Source organism: Bos indicus x Bos taurus, chromosome 29 (assembly GCF_003369695.1).
Source record: "Bos indicus x Bos taurus breed Angus x Brahman F1 hybrid chromosome 29, Bos_hybrid_MaternalHap_v2.0, whole genome shotgun sequence".
Classification (NCBI taxonomy): Eukaryota; Metazoa; Chordata; class Mammalia; order Artiodactyla; family Bovidae; genus Bos; species Bos indicus x Bos taurus.
In genome coordinates this window covers 22640709-22661565 of record NC_040104.1, presented here as the reverse complement: position 1 = coordinate 22661565, position 20857 = coordinate 22640709, and the positions used below count along the sequence as shown (strand labels likewise).

The 20857-nt window shown below is 39.5% G+C and overlaps 1 protein-coding gene across 10 annotated transcripts in view; it reads left to right on the top strand.

Moving 5' to 3' along the window:
* CCDC15 (coiled-coil domain containing 15) overlaps positions 1-20857 on the top strand; it is a 49389-nt gene that overhangs the window by 18156 nt on the left and 10376 nt on the right. For 7 of the 10 annotated variants that reach the window (XR_003509343.1, XM_027531684.1, XM_027531686.1 and 4 more), the window contains 5 exons: positions 830-904; positions 1206-1328; positions 1798-1920; positions 8481-8573; positions 8872-8975. Coding sequence is in view for 9 of the 10 variants with exons in the window: in XM_027531684.1 (XP_027387485.1) it covers positions 830-904; positions 1206-1328; positions 1798-1920; positions 8481-8573; positions 8872-8975 (518 nt within the window). In the remaining variant the exon portion in view is untranslated. The remainder of the gene's footprint in view (positions 1-829; positions 905-1205; positions 1329-1797; positions 1921-8480; positions 8574-8871; positions 8976-20857) is intronic. The other 3 variants (XM_027531690.1, XM_027531688.1, XM_027531691.1) reach the window with 2 other exon arrangements.

Sequence of the window (20857 nt, the reverse complement as noted above, 5' to 3'; positions counted from 1 at the left end):
TCAGTTATTTCAAAATGTGTCAGATCTAAAGAGAGTCCAGGTGACAAAGCATAAGTCTGTCATTTGGGCCAAATAAGAGGTAGATTTTACTTGTATAATATTGATTGGTTGTCAGTAAATAGTTCTTGGTAAACTCAAGTCCTTCAGTAAATTTGGCTTTGAACATTTAGTCTTCTATACATTGAAGGAATTCTACTCTTGGGCAGCTGAAGCAGTATACCAAAGCCAGACATCCAGTTTGCAGACCAATTATGATGAAGAACAAAACAAGCTGTTTGCCACTCAAAACTTCCCAGACTTCACCACTTCTGTTGTTTATGCATGGAATTATCGGGGACATTGAGTAGGCGTGCTTAAGGGAAGTAACACAAGCTTGTTTCCTGGCTTTACCTGAGAAAATGTTGGCAACTTTATAAAGATATTTTCTTGTTTCCTTATCGTATTCTAAATGTGTTGTTGAATAAAGAGTTACCCCATGCAAAAAAAGAAAAAGAAAAAGCCAGAATAATCTAGGATTTGCTTTCAAATACTCTAGGAATAATGTGGGAGAAAAGATATATGAAAAAACATGATGTTGCTAATTGCTGGGTGATGGGTATCTTTAGATTCCTTATACTATTTTTTTTTCTACTTTGATGTATGTTTGGAAATTTTATATTAAATACATGCATGCACACACCTGTTAAATTATCCTCTCCTAGTATCATTATTTTGGGTTGTCACTGAAGTATACAGTACTATTATTAAACTACTATTATTATTTAATAGGTTATTAAATAATAACCTATTATTTTTGCTCAATTAGTTTTGTATTTTGTTGTTCTTTTAGAGCAAGTGTATTATGCAACCCTCATGTTTCAAGAAATCGGAGCTTGGAAGAGGAATTGCTTCTGGAGTGTGGTTGGTATGTCTCACCCAGTGTTCAAGACCTAGCCTTTCCCAGAGAGTAAGTAGAACAGAATATAGTGGGGAGTAAGTTACAGTAGATTCCTTAGGTTTGAATTCCAGATTGGCAGGGCAAAGTCATAACTGCTTCGGGGGTTTAGTGTTAAGGTCAATAACAATGGGCAAAGGTATAATGCCCTCTTGTTCTGTGACTGTTCTGCCCTGTTGAGACTCGTTCTGGCCTCTTCACTGAAGCTTTCGCTAGGGCCCTGGCCTGATGCTGCTTCTTGGACAGTTGTTCAAGGTTTCTTTTCTTTTAGCACAGGAACTTCGGGCAGGCCTCACATAATGTGACAGATGAGAGATGGAGAGAGGAGCTATTTCTGGAGCACTGTGAATGTGTCGTTCATGAAATGCAGGATCCAGTTTCTGCCAGAGAGAAGGTAGAGCCTAGTATAGTGAAGAGTAAGCAGCAGAAAGTCAATTAGTGAGAGTTTGATATGGGCTTGCTAGAGCTATGCTGCCAGCAAGCGATGATAGTGTTATCTCTTATTAATAGTATTAGTAATGTTATTAGTATCAGTATGAATAACAGCTTAAATTCATTAAACATTTACCATAGCCACAATGGTTCTAGAACTTTGTATCCTTTGTCTCATTAAACTCTCAAAATAACCCTGGGAGATCGATGCCATTATTCCTTGTTTTACCAGTAGAGAAACTTAGGATTGCTTCGCAGATACAGTTAAGATCCGTAGCAGTGGCAAGAGTAGTGTCTGCTTTCATTCCCTAATGCATCAGACTCTTCTGACATGTTTAGATTACATCAGGGCTATCACTGCAGCCTAAAGTATTTTTACCAACATCATGTCACTGCTTATGCAATTTGGTGAATGCTTTTGTATCTTTTAGAGCTTATGCTCCATACAGCAACCATGTGTTGGAACAGCTGAAAGATGGCAGGAAGATTTGCTTCTGGATGGGCATCACCATCTTGCGCCCAAGCAGCAGAGAGAGGCTTCCAGCAGAAAACAGGTAGAGCAGACTGTGGAGCGTGAGCAGTGGAATTTAGATAGGGTCATAGGTACCTACTGAGCTGGGAACAGTAAGCCTGAGCAAAAAGCAGATTCTTGGTTTATTTCATGGTGTGTGAAACCTGTTTTGACCTAAGATTACTCCCTGAAGGCTAGGGTATTGTCAGAAACACTTGTTACCTATTGGAAAATTGTATTTTTTACATGTGTATTCTCTTATAAAACGTGTATTTTTGGTGTCTCTTCTTTTATGAGAAGGAAAGAAGTAAGTGGTTTCTGAAGGGTCGGGGTCAGGAGAATCTTGCACCCAACAGCCAGGACTAGATCCCCATCAGGAACCTGGTAGGGCATAAGGCAGATCACTAAGACATTTAGGCTGGAACTTGTTAGGGTTATGTTTTCCAAGAAAGTGTCACGGTACTGTGGCCTACTGAGATTTCCCTATGACTGAAGTCTAGTTTATTCCCATCAGAATTTTACACTGTCTGCATAATTTCTAACTCGTGTTTTTTTGTTATTTTAGAAACAGAGCCTTCAGGCAACTAGCATTGTTAGAATATATGAAAGAGATAAAGAGAAATTTTCCCTTGGTCCTTTTAAGAGAGCAGAAAGAAAAGGAGGAAGAAAGGCAGAAAGAAGCACTTGGGCTGAGCTTTTCAGACTGAACTGCAGCTTCTTTATTATTTTTGGTTTGGGTCTCTAAGGTTGGTCTAAGGGAAGGCTGTTGTGTTTTATTCTGCATCACCATTTCTATATTCTGCAAGCCCTTTCTACTTGCTGTCCTTTGCCTATTTTTTCCCTCTTTTTGAGGGTCTTCTCTTTTTTGCTTCTCATCCTTTAGATTTCAACTTTAACTTCTGCTCTGACCACCTTATCAAGATTAGGCCTCCTCCCCTTTTGTGTTTTTCCTCTGTCCCTGTATTCTGTTTGTTTCCTTCTCCATACACAAGACAGTTGGTAATTACTTATTTGCATGTTTTCCAGTAGTCTGTAAGCTTTATGAAGAGAAATAGCATACCTGTTTTGTTTACTGGAGTGTGGACAGCCTTTAGCATGGTGCCTAGTACCTGCTTGTCTCTTGCTAAATTTGTTTAGAAAGAATTGGTCAGTCAGTCAAACGTTTATTGAGCACCAGTTTGATGTTAGCCATTGTTTAGGTTTTAAATATTAAAGATATAGCTGTGAATAAGACTTAGCACTCAAATTTCAGACCGTCTGAAGAAGAGAGACTGATAAATAAGCGATAATTATGAAGCAGCGTAATTAGTGTTAGAGAATGGATAGGCCATTAACTGAGCAAGAAGAGGGGTACCTAATCCTGACTGTTTGATTCAGGGTGCCACTTTAATAGCCAGAACCTCTCCTTGTCCTTCTGTCACACCAGCCCTGAAAATCCTAGATCAGTCCTTTGACCTTTCAGACTCCCGAATAATCCAGGTTTATTGTAAAGAAAACCCTCTTTAATGGAATAGATACAATTATACACATTCATACTTAGGGTTTTACAGTCACAGCTAGATCCCCAGTGCTGCTTAGCGTTTTTCTTAGTTGCTACTTGTTAGCTCCCTCACACATGGCCCACACTGATAATTCCAAACCTTAAATACTCCATAAAGTTCTTTCTGCAACCCTGTACTCTCTGACTTTCATTAAAAAAGGGGCCATCATTCAATAACTCCCTTGACCATTTACTCTTTTGCCGTTCTTCCCTGTTTCTACTAATCTCAGGGGAAGAATTGTCCCTTTTTTTTTGGACTGTGTGGCACATGAGATCTTAGTTCCCTGACCAGGTATCGAACCCAGGCCCCCTGCATTGGGAGCGTGAAGTCTTATCCACTGTACCACCAGGAATGTCTCATCCCAGAGTTGTCTTTCTTTGGATCCATATTCTGGATTCACTTTCCATGTTTTCTTCTGGGTCCAATTTTGAACATTATATTCTTGTTAAAATCTTCTGAAGAACGTTCCTTTTTTTGTTCTGGCAGGCAGCTGACCTGGTTAAGTTCAGGCTCCAAGTTCTCTCTCATCTTCTGTGAACAGCAGCTCCAATGTTAGTTCAGTTCTCAGAGCCTTCTTTATACTGCATTAAGTCCATCCCAGGCAGCACAGCTCAGGGGTGATGCTGGGGTGTGTGCCATTTCATACACAAAATTAAGGAATCCGCTTTTCTAACTCACCCTTCTTTTTTTTTTTTTTTAGTTAATTTTTATTGGTTTATAGCTGATTTAAATGTTGTATTAGTTTCAGGTGTAGAGCACAGTGACTCAATCATGCATGTACATATCTGCATGCTTTTTTAGATTCTTTTTCCCATTTAGGTTATTACAGAGTATTGAGTAGCATTCCAAACTCACCCCTCTTCAGGGTACCCCACCCATATACTCTGCAGATACTTAGAGCCACATTTCCTACAATTTATACTTAGAATCAGTGAGAGAGAGCTAGAGGCTCAGAATGGGCTTACTTCTTGGCCAGTGCTGGAAGTCCAATTTTTCTTAACCAAAAAAAATGTTTTTTCCTATACTTATTTTTGGCTGTACTGGGTCTTGGTTGCTGCACGCAGGCTCTCTGGAACTGAGGTGTGCTGGCTTCTCATTGCGGTGGCTTCTCTTGTGGCACACAGGCTCTAGGGGTTGAGACTCACGGGCTTAGCTGCTCCACAGCATGTGGAATCTTCCTGGACCAAGGATCAAACCTGTGTCTCCTGCATTGGCAGGCGGATTCTTAACCACTGGACCACTGGGGAAGTCCTTTCTTACTTTTATGAAAGCAGAAAAAATGATTTCATTTTTATTTCAGCAAAAAGTAAATACAAAGGATAAAAGACCCCAAATTACAGAGATAGCCACCATTAACCTTTTGCTACGTACTGTTTTTAGATTTTATCTGTAACAAACAAACTTTATTGAGGTATATAGTCAGTTCTCTTTACTCATAATAGTTATGTTCTATAAACTTGCCATAAATACTGCAACTGAATTTTAGTCAATACTGAACCATTGCTTAACTGTTTTGTGTGAATTTCTGTTTAGACACCTTATTAATATGTATTGTTGATCCATTAACATTGGACTCAGGGCCAACGGCACTATAGCTCATGGCTGAATGAAGCTTATCTAATAGATGTATTTTCTCCATAAGGCCCATCACAACCTTCTTATGCTAGAAACACTAGGTAGTACTTGAGCACAGTGCTTGAGGGGTGTTTTAAATAGCACAATAACAAAAAAAGCACAAAAATGCAAAAAGCTTTGGACTCAGTGTACATTTGAAAGGATACTGTTTACAGTATGAAGGCTGAAAGAAGAAGGCAGAGCATCACAGTGTTTGACCTTAGCTGACAACATGTCCATCTGATGACTCAGATTTTTCCCAGTACTGTTCATGTCTGGAGGCGACCACAAGCACTGCAAGCATTAATTCTATGATAAATACATCTTGGTGAATAGGCAAATTCACAAATAAGGAGTAGTCAAATAATGAAGCCTAGCTGCTTTGTATACCATACAGGTATACAACCCATTGAAAATGTACAATGCACTGTTTTTACTATATTCAGAATGTTGTGCAAACTTTGCCATAGTCACTTCTAGAATATTTAATCACTGCCCAGAAGTCACATACCCTTTAGCAACCCCTCATCCCCTTTTGCCCCTTACCTCCAACCCCAGCCCTAGGCAACCACTAGTCTACTTTTAAATCTCTCTAGATTTGCCTATTCTGGACACTTTATATAAAAGGGATCATAGAATGGCCTTTTATCACTGAGTTCTTTAACTTAGCATAATGTTTTCCAAGTTCATAGACCTTGTAGCATGTAGCAATGCTTCATTCCTGTTCGTTGGATAATATTCCATTGTATGCATGTAGCATATTTTATTTATCCATTCATCAGTTAATAGGCATTTGGATTGTTTCTACTGCTTGACTGTTAATAGTGAATAGTGCTGCTGTGAACATTCGTTTATATGTTTTTCTGTGATATGTGTTTCCATCTTCCTTGGGTGTATAAGTAGGAGGGGAATTGCTGAGACTTCTGGTATCCATATGCTTAACCTCGGGAGGAACTGCCAAACTGGTTTCCAAAGTGGCGCAGCGCTGTTCATCCTTACCCACAGTATTACGAGGTTTCTGTTTTTCCGCGTCCTCACTAACACTTGTAATTGTCTTTTGTCTTTTTAATTATAGCTCTCTTAATGGCTGTGCAATGATAGCTCATTGTGGTTTTGGTTTACATTTTCTTGATGATTAATGATGAGCATCTTTTCATGTGCTTATTGACCATATGTGTATTTTCTTTAGAAAACTATTAAATCCTCTGCCCAGTTTCTAATTGGATTATTTGTCTTTTGATTATTAACTTATGTGAGTTCTTAATATATTCTACACATAGTACCCTTATTTATTTTGTGATTTGCAAATGTTTTCTCCTGTCCTGTGGGTTGTCTTTTCACTTTGTCAGTGGTTTCTTTTGCAGCACAGAAATTTTTAATTTTGATGAAGTCCATATTATTTACTTTTTTGTGGCTTGTGCTTTTGATGTCATATCTAAGAAACCATCACCTAATACTCCTTTGTATTTCTCTAAGAATCTTACATCTCTTGCGTTCAGGTCTGTGATCCACTTTGCATTAATCTTCATATATGGTGTTGGGTAGGGGTCCAGTTTCACTCTTCTGCATGTGGGTATCCAGGGTGACCCAACAGCATTTGTTGAAAAGATTCTTCTTACCCACTGAATTCTCATCACTCATGTCAAAAATCAGTTGATTGTAAATATGAGTTTATTTCTGAACTGCCAGGTCTGTCCACTGATCTGTGGGTCTGTCCTTAGGCTAGTGCCACACCGTGTTGATTAGTGTAGCTTTGTAATAAGTTTTGAGTTGAAAAGAGTGAGTTCTCCAACTTTGTTCTCTGTTTCAAGATCATCTCAGCTATTCTGGGTAAAACTCAGCTAGTAAAGAATCCGGCTGCAATGCAATGCAATGGGTTCAATCCCTGGGTTGGAAAGATCCCCTAGAAAAGGGAAAGGCTACCCACTCTAGTATTCTGGCCTGGAGCATTCCATGGACTGTATAGTCTGTGGGGTTGCAAAGAGTCAGACACAACTGAGCGACTTTCACTCGTATGAATTTAAGGATTACCTTGTCAACTTCTACAGAGAAGTAAACGTAATTTTTTTTTAATGTGGACCATTTTTGAAGTCTTTATTGAGGGTTTTTTTTTTTTTCGATATTGCTTCTGTCTTATGCTTTGGTTTTTGTGCTGCAAGCCCTGTGAGATCTTAGCTCCCTGAACAGGGATCGAACCCCCCGTCTCCTGCATTGGAAGGTGAGTCTTCGGTGCTGCAGGAAGGCTTTGTCTGGTTGTGGTGTACAGGCTTTTCATTGCCGTGGCTTCTCCTGTTGCAGAGCCCAAGCTCTAGGTGTGCAGGCTTCGGTAGTTGTGACACACAGGCTCTAGAGCGTGGGCTGAGTAGCTGTGGCACGTGGGCTTAGTTGCCTGCGGCATGTGGAATATTCCTAGACCAAGGATCAAACTCATGTCTCCTGCTTTGGCAGGTGCAGTCTTAACTACTGGGCCAGCAGGGAAGTCTAGAAGGTAAAATATTAACCACTGGACTGCCAGGGAAGTCCCATCAACTTAAATGTTGATGCAGACTGCATTAAATCTGTTGACTCATTTGCCATCTTAACAGTATTAAGTCTTCTGATTCATGAACAAGAGATGTCTTTTCACTCAATTAGATCTTTTATTTCTTTTAACATGGTTTGTAGGTTTCAGTGTATAATTTATATTTCTTTTATTAAATTTATTCGTAAGGTGTGTTTTGATGGTATATTATATGGATTTTACCTTTAATTTCATTTTCAAATTGTTTGTTGCAAGTACATAAAAATGTAATTGATTTTTGCATACTGATCTTGTATCTTGCAACTTTGCTGACAGATAAATAACTTTTTTTTTTGATAAATAACTTTTAAGCTAAAAAGATCAAAGTAATTTAAAACTTGTATTTCTAAAAGTTAGAGATCATAATTTGAGCCACATAATGTGAAAGTAAGTATACTAAGTTATGTCAACAGGCTTTCCTAGTATTTTGGAAGAAAATAAGTTCTAGTTTCTTCCCTGCCATGACAGCTGATTGCTATAATCTTTTCTTTCAAGCTTTTATTCTCTAAATTCACACCATCAAGAATGTGTACAAATTGAAAATTATTATAGATATGAGATAGTAAGAGATCTAATTTTATATCCTATATTCGATCCCAAGCACACAGTCATAATAGAATTATTTCAAGTGACCATTGTAGAAGGCCTCTGTACATTTTTATTTGTCATGAATTCATCCATATCTTTGACCTGAGTCTTTTGTTTTTGTTTAATGCCTTTATTCTTTCTTAAAATTTTATTCTTTTATATATATATATTTTTTAACTTTTTAAATCTAGTTGAGCTCAAGATTGCAGGGGAAAGAATTAGTAGATAAAATTGTCAAAAATGTGCATAGGTCTCGCTTTTGGCAGTTTTGTCACTTTGTGTGACTGGACTTCCTAACAGGTTGGTGATGAGTATCAATCAGGATTGAACACTGAATTTCAAACTCCCCTGGCACTTCAGTCTGGAGTAAGTCAAGAGGAAGACAAGAAAGAGGTATGTAGTGGTAATGGCTTTTGGACATCAGTATATGTGAGATTGGAAGCAATTTGTTGTGTCCTAACATACTGAGCCGGAGAAGGCAATGGCACCCCACTCCAGTGCTCTTGCCTGGAAAATCCATGGACAGAGCAGCCTGGTGGGCTGTCGTCTCTGGGGTCGCACAGAGTCGGACACGACTGAAGCGACTTAGCGCAGCAGCAGCAGCAGCATACTGAGCTAGTAGTAAGGATATTTCCTTTCTTGGAAAGTCTCTGAGAGCAGAGTCTTAAACATTTTTACTTCTCTTCTTTAGCGTCAAAAGCAGTATCTGAGGTATAGACGACTTTTCATGGATATTGAAAGAGAACAAGTGAAAGAACAACAAAGGCAAAAAGAACATAAGAAGAAAATTGAAAAGTAAGTTCTTTGATCCTCAGTGTGAGCTGTGAATTACCAGTTAAGATCATTTTGGAAGCTAGATTTTAGAAAGAGTCAGGCAGTGGTTTTACCTTCTTATCCATAGTGGAAACAGCTATTTTTGATCTGGGTTGCAATATTAAAAGATGGTTAAGAGTTATATTTTTTAATAGGTTTATTTTTTTTGAAATAGTTTTAGATTCATGGCACAATTAAACAAAGTCCAGAAAGTTCCCATTTACTTCTTACCCTGCACATGGACTGCTTCCTCCACTGTCAATATCCTGTACCATAGTGGTGAACTTGTTACAACTCATAAACCTACACTGACACATCATAATCCTATTTTACACATGGACAAATAATACTCTAATATCTGGATATACTACAGTTTTGGAGAAGGCAATGGCAACCCACTCCAGTGCTCTTGCCTGGAAAATCCCATGAACAGAGGAGCCTGGAAGGCTGCAGTCCATGGCGTCGCTGAGGGTCAGACGACTGAGCGACTTCACTTTCACTTTTCACTTTCATGCATTGGAGAAGGAAATGGCAGCCCACTCCAGTGTTCTTGCCTGGAGAATCCCAGGGACAGGGGAGCCTGGTGGGCTGCCGTCTATGGGGTCGCACAGAGTCGGACGCGACTGAAGTGACTTAGCAGCAGCAGCAGCATACTACAGTTTATTTGTCCATTCACCTCCTGAAGCATATCTTGTTTTTTTCCCCCAAGATTTGGCAATTATAATAAAACTGCTTTAAACATCTATGTGTAGGTTTTGTGTGGGCATAAATTTTCAGCTCCTTCGGGTAAATAATGAGGAGTACATTTGCTAAATAATATGGTAAGAGGATGTTCATTTTTCTAAGGAACTACTGCACACCAGGATCAAGTGGAATTTATTTTAGAGATGCAAGGGTGGTTCACATCCACAGATCAATCAATGTGATACACCAAATTAACATACTGAATGATTAAGATCATGTGATTGTCTCAACAGATGCAGAAAAAGCACTTGGCAAAATTCAGCATTCATTCATGATAAAAGCTCTCAACAAAGCAAATATAGAGGACATGTATGTCCCTTGACATAATAAAGGCCATATGTGACAAGTCCATAGCTGACATCATACTCCATGGTGAAAAGCTGAAAGCTTTCCTTTAGGATCAGAATGCCTATTCTTGCCACTTCTATTCAACATAGTATAGGAAATCCTAGCCTGAGCAGTTAGGCAAGAGAAATAAATAAAAGACATTAAATCAGAAAGGAAGAATTAAAACTGTTACTTGAAAGAAGGCATCATTTACCAATATTAGGAATGAAAAAGAAGCCATTACTACAGAGCCTAGAAACATTAAATGTTAATAAGAAGACATTAGAAAATTTGAACACTTTGATGAAATAGACAAACTCTTCAAAAGAACAAAATGAATGCAAGAAAAAATAGAAATCTGACTAACCCCACAAAAAGAAATCACTTATGGAATGTAAACAAATTAAATCACTTTTTGAAAAAAATTTTACCAAAAAGAAAAACTCGATGTTTAGATCCAGGCTCAGATGTCTGCATTCAGTTCAGTTCAGTCGCTCAGTTGTGTCCGACGCTGCGACCCCGTGAATCGCAGCACACGAGGCCTCCTTGTCCATCACCACCTCCTGGAGTTTACTCAAACTCATGTCCATTGAGTCGGTGATGCCATCCAGCCATCTCATCCTCTGTTGTCCCCTTCTCCTCCTGCTCCCAATCCCTCCCAGCATCAGGGTCTTTTCCAATGAGTCAGCTCTTCGCATGAGGTGGCCAAAATATTGGAGTTTCAGCTTTAGCTTCAGTCCTTCCACAGAACACCCAGGACTGATCTCCTTTAGAATGGACTGGTTGGATCTCCTTGCTGTTCAAGGGATTCTCAAGAGTCTTCTCCAACACCACAGTTCAAAAGTATCAATTCTTCGGTGCTCAGCTTTCTTCACAGTCCAACTCTCACATCCATACATGACCACTGGAAAAACCATAGCCTTGACTAGATGGACCTTTGTTGGCAAAGTAATGTCTCTGCTTTTTAATATGCTGTCTAGGTTGATGTCTGCATTAGGGGATCCCAAATATTTAAGGGAAAAAATAACACCAGGGTTTATATAAGCTATTCTAGAGGATGGAAAATAGTGAATACTTCCCAAATAATTGTAGAGGCCAGCATAATCTTAGTACCAACCTGACAAGGACTTTATAAGAAAGCAACATTTATAGACTTAATTTCTCTTGTGAACATAAATTTTACTTGAAATTAAAATAAGAAGACCTAGTGACCTATTAGGGTCACTGCTTCACCTATTAGCCCCTGACCTTAGGGCTTCTGCCCAAGCATCTGCCTTCTTCCCCAGGACAGCTTCTTAACTACCCCTGAACTTCTCCCAAGCCATGGACCCAACGGAAGCAAAGCTTTTTGCAAGAACAATGATGATGAACACAATGATTAAATTAAGCATTCCAAGATGTTTAGGAATTGTCTTTCACTGGGGGAAATAAGTAATTTTTTTCTGTTCTTTCTGCATTTCAATTTTTTATTATTTATATGTTTGACTCTGGGAGCCTAAGCAGAAAGGGCCCCCTAGATTAATGTCTTGGGTGTTTTTTGCTATAAAGACTACAAAGACTCTGAAATTTTTATGTGGCAGTCCACTGGTGAGAATGGTTTTCCTGTGAGGTGTTTAGTAGTTCCTTTGGTATGTTTTTATTCTCACATTTTTTTCCCCTTTGAGACATGTTATAACACTGTTGTCCTAAAAGCGACTTGGCAAAAACTGCTACAGTAGAAAAGTGTATGTGTATGTGTGTTTTGGATTGGGATTAGAAGAGAGAGGCTTGGGAAAATCCTCGTGAATTTACCAAGGGTAGCCTTTAGGCAGACTTCTGTTTAAATAGTTCAGGGATCTTTTCTGTTCTTAATGTTCTTTGGGACTATAATTATTTAATTCCCTGGATAATAGTTTCAGAATCTAAGGACATTGGCTCTCAGGAAGTCCATTCTTATATCTAGGCCAGATTTGTCGTACTATAATTTAGTCATTTTGCCATAATTTTGATCTGATCTCCATCAAAAAGAAAAAAATCTGAATTCTGTGGTGCCCATATATAAGCATTTTACAGACTCATCAGGCAAAACACAGAATAGAAATTTTAGTTCATCTAATTGAAGCCAAGACATCTCTGCTGTGGGTAGTTTATGTCTACCTTAAATCTTCTTATGACATGCCTACCACATGGTGTAGTCAGTGGGGAATTCTTCTTTAGCTATTCTGCTGACCTTCTTTAAAAGCTTTTCTGCTTAAGGCTTTTGTTTTATTGCCATTTTCTCACTGGATAATCTTTTTCTTGTTGGATTTATACTCTTGACCCCAGAAGAAATATGAAGGTCTCTGTCTTACAGATGGTATCAGAACATTAAATCTGTTGTCAGTGACAGTTTGAAAATAATATAAAATTATTTTTTTGCTTTTTACTTGTTGAAGAAATGAAATGTATGCCCTTCTTTGCAAGGGAGTTATTTGTTTTAACTTAAAGACAAAACCACTTTAGCAGCATTCTAAAGTAAACATATACCTGCTTTCTACATAGGAGTTGATAGTAACCACTTTACCTCACCCAGTTGTTACGAGAATCAAATGATACGTCTTCATTTATTCATTTAGCAGCTATTTATTGAGCATATATTAATTGGTAGACATGATACTAGATTTAAAGCATACAAAATATGGAAGATATGATCCCATCCTTCAAGGATCTTAGTAGACAGATTCTACTGACTAATGGAGAGGCAAATAAATGAATAATTATAGTGCAATATGTTTAAGTATTACAACACAATATACCATGTGATTAAGAACCTGGGGAGATACGTGTTCAAGTCCTAGCTCTGCTGCCCACCAGCTTTGTGACTTTGGGAAAGTTACTATTAGCCCTAGTTTCTTCTCTATAAAACAGATATAAGAGGAATATACACCTCAGAAAGTTGCTGTGAGGATTAAGTGAGGTAACATGGCAAATGAACTTAGTGTAGAATCTGGCATGTGGTACATGCTCAATAAATGTTAGTTGCCAAATATTTAAGCACTAAGTTTTACATAAAATATTCCAGAGAATGGAAAACAGGAATACTTGCCAAATAATTATAGAAGCCAGTATAACCTTAAAATCAACCTGTCTTGGATATTAAAAGATAGCGATATTACAGACTAATTTCTTTAATCAACATAAATGTAGAAATATCAAGTAAAATATTAGTAAAATAAAATCTTTCTTCTAATGTCAGTAGAAGGAAAACATTATACAAGAAGGTATGAGAGCACAGAGACTGTTTTGAACTCAAAATTGGGGTCCCAGTATAGCAGTACAGGGAAGACTTCCTGGGCTGAGCTGTGAAGGGTCAGAAGAGTGTATGAGACGCAGCTGGAAGCGGTGCACCAGGAGTAGACAGGAACTCCAGGCAGAAGGGCCAACACTGTAAAAGCAGGAACACGAAGGAGCACGACACTTCTGAGTTGGATGTGATTGGAGCTAATAGAATGGCAAGAGGTAAGCCTTATAAAATGAGGAAAGATCATAAAGAACTTTGTATGTTATAAGAGGGAATTTGGATTTTATACTGAAAACAGGAGCCGCTTAGACACATTGTGAGGCATGGGTAAAATGGCTGAGACTAGATGTTAGGAGATAATTATCCTTTTTACTTTACAGATGAGAAAATGAGCCCCCGAGAGGTTAACTAAGTTGCCTACGATAAAGATCATACTTAACAGTGGCAGAACTGGGATTCAATCCAAAATTTATTCAGTTCCATCACCTAACTGCTTTGAAGTCTGTAACTTCAATAAGTTATAAGCCAGGGCCAGGGAGGCAGTGAGGAGGAGGCAGTTTTAAGAGCAAAAGACATAGAATTGGTAAGATACTGCTAGAGGAGAATTCAAAGATAAGTTCCAGGTTTATGGCTTAGGCCACCCTTAGCCTATTTACCTAATGAGCTGCTTTGAAACAGATTTTCCAGCAAGGAGGTAGAGGTGGAGAAGATAAGTTTAGTTTGGGGCAAATTGGATTTGAAGTGCCTAAAGGAAATTCAAGTAGAGCATCTAGTAGGAAATATTACGTTATTTTTAGTAATGATTTCAGAAATCACTAAGGAAGAATACTGTCAGAATCAAGAAAGAGAGAAAAAGGTTGAACAGGAAAACAGGATTGGCAGGCAGAGATTTAGACTGTGCTAGATTAGACATTAATCCTGTTGTACCGAAGAGGAAGATTTCTTTCATCTCCTTAAGAAGTTATTTTTCTAGCAGACACCTCTTTTAACCCCCGAAATAAAGCTACTTCTTATTCTTGAATGCAGAGTTCCCTTTATGTGACAGTGTTAGTGTTGGCAGATTTCTGTGATTGCTTAAGAAGTATGAATTCATAGAGCCAAAAAGTCTCCAATTCTAGTTCTAGATCTCTATCTATTACGAAATTTAACTTTGTAAAGGATTAGTGGCGTGACCTTATATGAAAGATGACTAACAAGATGTTGAGTTGTTGTAGTTCTAAGAATGTATTTTTACTGTACTTTACCTGTGATACTGCTTTTTCTTCAGGATGCTTTCCAAATGTAAATATTGCCATCTACTTGTTGTGCAGACACTCAGTGTAGCAAGTTGACAAATCAGTTTGCAGAGTTTTATATTCTTCCTCTCTTTGACTGAAAGTTTGACACTGGGTTGAGAACCACTGTAATTGTATTCACGTCAGTGCCCTGGGAAAAACCCATGTGTTAACATCTTGATTTCCAACCTAGTTAAGTTTCTATTGTGTATCAACTAAAAAGTGTATTTACGTAAGAAGCTTTAAAGACATTTGAGAGGTTTATAAAGTAATTGTTTTCATCAACTTTTTAAGTTGATTTTGCCATTTTTTATTGTTATGATCCTTTCTGCAACTACTGTGTGGCAGTAGTTCTTAACTTGAGAATCTAACCAAAGTTGTGGATCCTTTTCCCAGATAAATACCTTTGAGACACTCAACTGGAATGTCAAACTGGCAGCCAGTTAACTAGGTTTAAATCTCAGAGGAATGGTCTATGCTGGAGCTGGAGCTTAATGAGTTACAGATGATAGGGGTGGTCACAGAAGCAGATGGTATGCAAAAAGTCACCTAGGGAGAAGGCATAGAATAAGAAATGGACAATGCCTTCTTCTAGAGTAAGAAATAGACATGGTATATTTCTGTTTATGTACTATGACCTTTTCGAGGGCCACAAACTATTTTAACATCTAAGATATTTTGCTCCCTTGAATCAATTTTTGCTGCCGTGGGTATAATGTCACCCCTGTTGAGAATGTAAATGCTAGATGGATTAACCTGTAGGCCACCAATGACCTTAGAAAGAGCTGTTTTGTGGAGTGATTGATGGGTCTTAAAAGCCACATTGGAGGAGAGAGGAGATCAGAGAGGAAAAGGCTAGACTCTTAAGATGTTTGACTGTGAGGAGAGGACTAACTAGGGGGGAAGAAGGGGAAAGGGCTGATTCCATCACTGCTAGTAATTGTCCTGTTACCAACAATTTCGAGTAATTTTCCTGTTACCCACATTTGAGAAACAATGCTGACATGTTTCCTTAGCTCTTAGTTTATAGGTATAGAGAATAAATGGTATAGAGAATTATGTGTGTGTGCACTAAGTCACTTGAGTCGTGTCTGATTCTTTGTGACCCTATGTATTGTAGCCCGCCAGGCTCCTCTGTCCATGGGATTCTCCAGGCAAGAATACTGGAGTGGGTTGCCATGCCCTCTTCCAAGGGATCTTCCTGACCCAGGGATGGAACCAGCGTCTCATGTCTCCTGCGTTGGCAGTCGGGTTCTTTACCACTACTGCCACCTGGGAAGCCTATGGAGAATGATACCAGTAACTAAACCGTTCTGTTATTATTCACTTGGCTTCATTTAAGTTTCACTCTTGAAAACCTAAGGCTTCCCTGGTGGCTCAGTGGTAAAGAATTCGCCTGCCAATGCAGGAAACGAGGATTTGATCCCTGGGTGGGGAAGATGCCCTGGAGAAGGAGATGGCAACCCACTCTAGTATTCTTACCTGAGAAATCCCAGGGACAGAGGAGCCTGGTGGGCTACAGTCCACCAGGTTGCAAAACAGTCAGACACAACTAAACAACAGCAACAATTGAAAACCTCAGTTTGATTTCTCATCTGTAAAAAATCTTTTCACATTTGCATTTTTCACCAGCTCAGGAGTTACTGAACTAATCAAATATGAATGTCCTGAAAACATTTACTTTTTTAAACTGGCTCTCTTTGGGAAAAGATCTTTATGTAAATAGATCCTTGGCGAAGGGCACCTATGATCCTAGGCTCATATTTAAACTTTTATACTTTTTTAACCTCTTCCTTTTATTCTCTTACTTATATCACGCATTCTATTTTAAGAGAACAAATTGATGTATATTTTGAAGTTAATTGTGGGGAATTCCCTGGCCATCCAGTGGTTAGGGCTCGGCACATCTACTGTAGTGAGCATGTGTTCAATCCCTGGTCAGGGAAGTAAGATCTTGCATGCTGTGCAGCATGGCCAAAAAAAGAAAATTCAGATTTGAATAAGTATGTGTGCCGTGGCTCTTCTCCACATTACCTTTCTCATGTTCCTAGTACACTGCCTGGTATGCCTTTATATCTTGATCCTTACTAGGAATAAAACATCTCTCTACATAAGTTGGAGTATTGAGATTTCTTACTTCTTCCTTGTTCCAACTTTATATTGCATTTGAGTTTGATTGTGATCCCCTTCATGGATCACAGCCTTGTCATGGTGAAGGGGCTTATGTAATGCAGTGAAGCTATGAGCCATGCCATTACAGGGCCACCCGAGACAGACGGGTCATAGTGAAGAGTTCTGACAAAACGTGGTCCACTGGAGGAGGGAATGGCTAGTATTCTTGCTGCGAGAACCCCATAAACAGTATGAAAAGGCAAAAAGATATGACACTGGAAGATGAGCCCCCCAAGGCCAGAAGGTATCCAGTATGCTACTGGAGAAGAGCCAAGGACAATTACTAATAGCTCCAGAAAGAATGGAGCGACGGGGCCAAAGCAGAAACAGTGCTCAGTTACGGATGTGTTTGGTGGTGGCAGTAAAATCCAGTGTTGTAAAGAACGGTATTGCATAAGAACCTGGAATGTTAGGACCATCAATCAAGGTGAAGTGGACATAGTCAAGCAGGAGATGGCAAGAGTGAACATCGACATCTTGGAAATCAGTTAACTAAAATGGAGAGGAAAGGGCGAATTCAGGTGACCATTATATCTACTACTGTGGGCAAGAATCCATTAGAAGAAATGGAGTAGCCCTCATAGTCAACAAAAGAGTACAAAATGTAGGACTTGAGTGCAGTCCCCAAAACACCAGAATGACCTTGGTTCATTTATAGAGTAAACCATTCAGTATCACAGTAATCCAAGTCTATGCCCCAACCACTAATGCCAAAGAAGCTGAAGTTGACTGGGTTCTGTGAAGACCTACAACACCTTCTAGAACTAATACCAAACAAAGATGTCCTTTTCATCATAGGAGATTGGAATGCAAAGATAGGAAGTCAAGAGATACCTGGAGTAACAGGCAAGTTTGGCCTTGGAGTACAGAATGAAGCAGGACAAAGCCTAACAGTTTTGTCAAGAGAACACACTGGACATAGCAAACACCCTTTTCCATCAACACCAGAGATAACTCTGCACATAGACATCACCAGATGGTCTCCGTGTGGTCATGTTTGACTCTGTGGGACCCCATGGACTATATCCCGCCAGGTTCCTCTGTCCATGGAATTCTCCAGGCAGGAATACTGGAGTGGGTTGCCATGCTCTTCTCCAGGGAATCTTCCCAACCTAGGGATCATACCTGAGCCTCCTGCATTGTAGGCAGATTCTTTACCGTCTGAGCCACCAGGGGTTGCTATCCCAGATCATCAATATCAAAATCAAATTGATTATATTCTTTGCAGCCAAAGATGGAGATGCTCTATACAGTTAACAAAAAGAAGCCCTGGAGCAGACTGTGACTCGGATCATCAGTTTCTTATTGCAAAATTCAGGCTTAAATTGAAGAAAGTAGGAAAAACCACAAGGCCATTCAGATATGACCTAAACCAATCCCTTATGATTGTACAGTGGAGGATCAAATAGATTCAGGGGATAAGATCTGGTAGACAGTGCCTGAAGAACTATGGATGGAGGTTCATAACACTGTACAGGAGACCGTGACCAAAACCATTACCAAAAAAAGAAATGCACGAAGACAAAGCGGTTGTCTGAAGAGCTTTACAAATAGCTGAGGAAAGAAGAAACACGAAAGGCAGGGGAGAAAGGAAAAGATATACCCAACTGAATGCAGAATTCCAGAGAATAGCAAGGAGAGATAAGAAGTCCTTCTTAAATGAACAATGCAAAGAAATAGAAGAAAATAATAGAATGGGAAAAACTAGAGATCTCTTCAAGAAAATTGGAGGGATCAGGAGAAAACCTTATGTAAGGATGGGCACGACAGTGAGGACGGAAGCAACCTACCTAGCATCTTCCTAGACAATGATGCTGTTAAAGTGCTGTACTCAGTATGTCAGCAACTTTGGAAAACACAGCAGTGGCCACAGGACTGGAAGAGATCAGTTTTCATTCCAGTCCCAAAGAAGGGCAGTGCCAAAGAATGTTCAAATTACTGTACAGTTGTGCTCATGTTACATGCTACCAAGGTTATGGTCAAAATCCTTCAAGCTAGGCTTCAGCGGTAGGTGAACTGAGAACTTCCAGATATAAGCTGATTTAGAAAAGGCATAGGAATCAGAGATCAAATTGCCAGTATTCGTTGGAGAAGGCAAGGGAATTCCAGAGAAATTTGTACTGTTGCTTCTTGGGCTACACTAAAGCCTTTAACTGTGTGGATCACAACATACTGTGGAAAATTCTTAAAAAGATGGGACTACCAGACCTACCTGTCCCCTGAGAAACCTGTATATGGGTCAAGAAGCAGAAGTTAGAACTGGACATGAAACAACTGACCAGTTCAAAACTGGGAAAGGAATACAGCAAGACTGTATATCATCACCTTGCTTATTTAACTTCTGTGTGGAGTACATCACGTGTAATGCCAGGCTGGATGAATCGCAAGCTGGAATCAAGATTGCCAGGAGAAATATCAACAATCAGATATGGAGATGATACCACTCTAATGGCAGAAAGTGATGAGAAACTTCTTTCCTCTTTCCAGAAAGTGAAGGAAGCTCTTTAGAGCTTCTTAATGAGGGTGAAAAAGGAAAGTCAAAAAGTTGGCTTAACACGCATCATTTGAAAACCTAACATGACATTCGGTCCCATCACTTTATGGCAAATAGATGGGGAAAAAGGGGAAGCAGTGACAGATTTTATTTTCTTGTGCTCCAAAATCACTACAGACAGTGACTGAAGCCATGGAATTAAAAGACACTTGCTCTTTGAAAGAAAAGCTACAACAAACCTGCTGCTGCTGCTGCTAAGTCGCTTCAGTCGTGTCCCACTCTGCGACCCCATAGACGGCAGCCCACCAGGCTCCCCAGTCCCTGGGATTCTCCAGGCAAGAACACTGGAGTGGGTTGCCATTGCCTTCTCCATTGTGTGAAAGTAAAAAGTGAAAGTGAAGTCACTCAGTCGCGTCCGACTCGTAGTGACCCCATGGGCTGCAGCCTACCAGGCTCCTCCATCCATGGGATTTTCAAGGTAAGAGTACTGGAGTGGCTTGCCATTGCCTTCTCCAACAATAAACCTAGGCAGTGTATTAAAAAGCAGAGATATCACTTTGCTGACAAAGGCCCGTATAGTCAAAACTATGCTTTTTCCAGTAGTCATGTACAGATGTGAGAGCTGGACCATAAAGAAGGCTGAGCGCTGAAGACTTGATGCTTTTGAACTCTGGTGTGGAGAAAACTCTTGAGTAGTGTTCATTGGACAGCAAGGAAATCAAACCTAAAGTCCAAACCTAAGGCCATCCTAAAGGAAATCAACCCTGAATATTCATTGGAAGGACTGATGCTGAAGCTAAAGCTCCAAAACTTTGGCCACCTTATGCAAAGAGCTGACTCACTGAAAAAGACCCTGATGCTGGGAAATAATTGAGGGCAGGAGAAGAAGGGGATGGCAGAGGATGAAGTGGTTAGATAGCATCACCAACTCAGTGGGAGACAGTGAAGGACAGGGGATCCTGGCATGCTGCAGTTCATGGGGTCCCAAAGAGTCAGACATGACTTAGTAACTAAACAACAACAACAACATACCATATAAGCTATTTTTATGTTCTAGACTGTTTGAGGAATACTCCTAGTAGACTTACAGCTCAAGAAAGAATGGTAAGTGTGCCGAACAGTTATAAGAAAATCCTTGTTTAGAGTGGACTTGTCACCTCTACTGGAGGTGACAGAATCTGCATGAACTTAGTCACACATCAAGTTTCTTGTACTTTTCCAGTGCCTGATCTTTGAGCCTTTGTAGGACAGCTTCCTGGTTTTTTAGTATATACCTGTATTAATCTAACAAAGGAAGCCCAGAATTCCCCTGGAGTAAACAGGCTGCTACAAATGGATGGAAGCCCAGAATTTTCAGCAGACCATGCTTTATTGAAGAGGTGTGTGAATTGACCTCATACTACTGTTCAGAAAATAGCAGCTCATTTGTTTCAAAGTCATTTTTAGCAACTGACATTATCAGCATACGTCTATAAGTTCGAGTCTTGAATTATATTGCTTTTTAAAAAATATTTACTTACTTGGCTGTGTCAGATCATAGTTGTGGCATGCAGGGTCTTTTGTTGAGGTGCACTGGTTCTCTCGTGGCACGGGT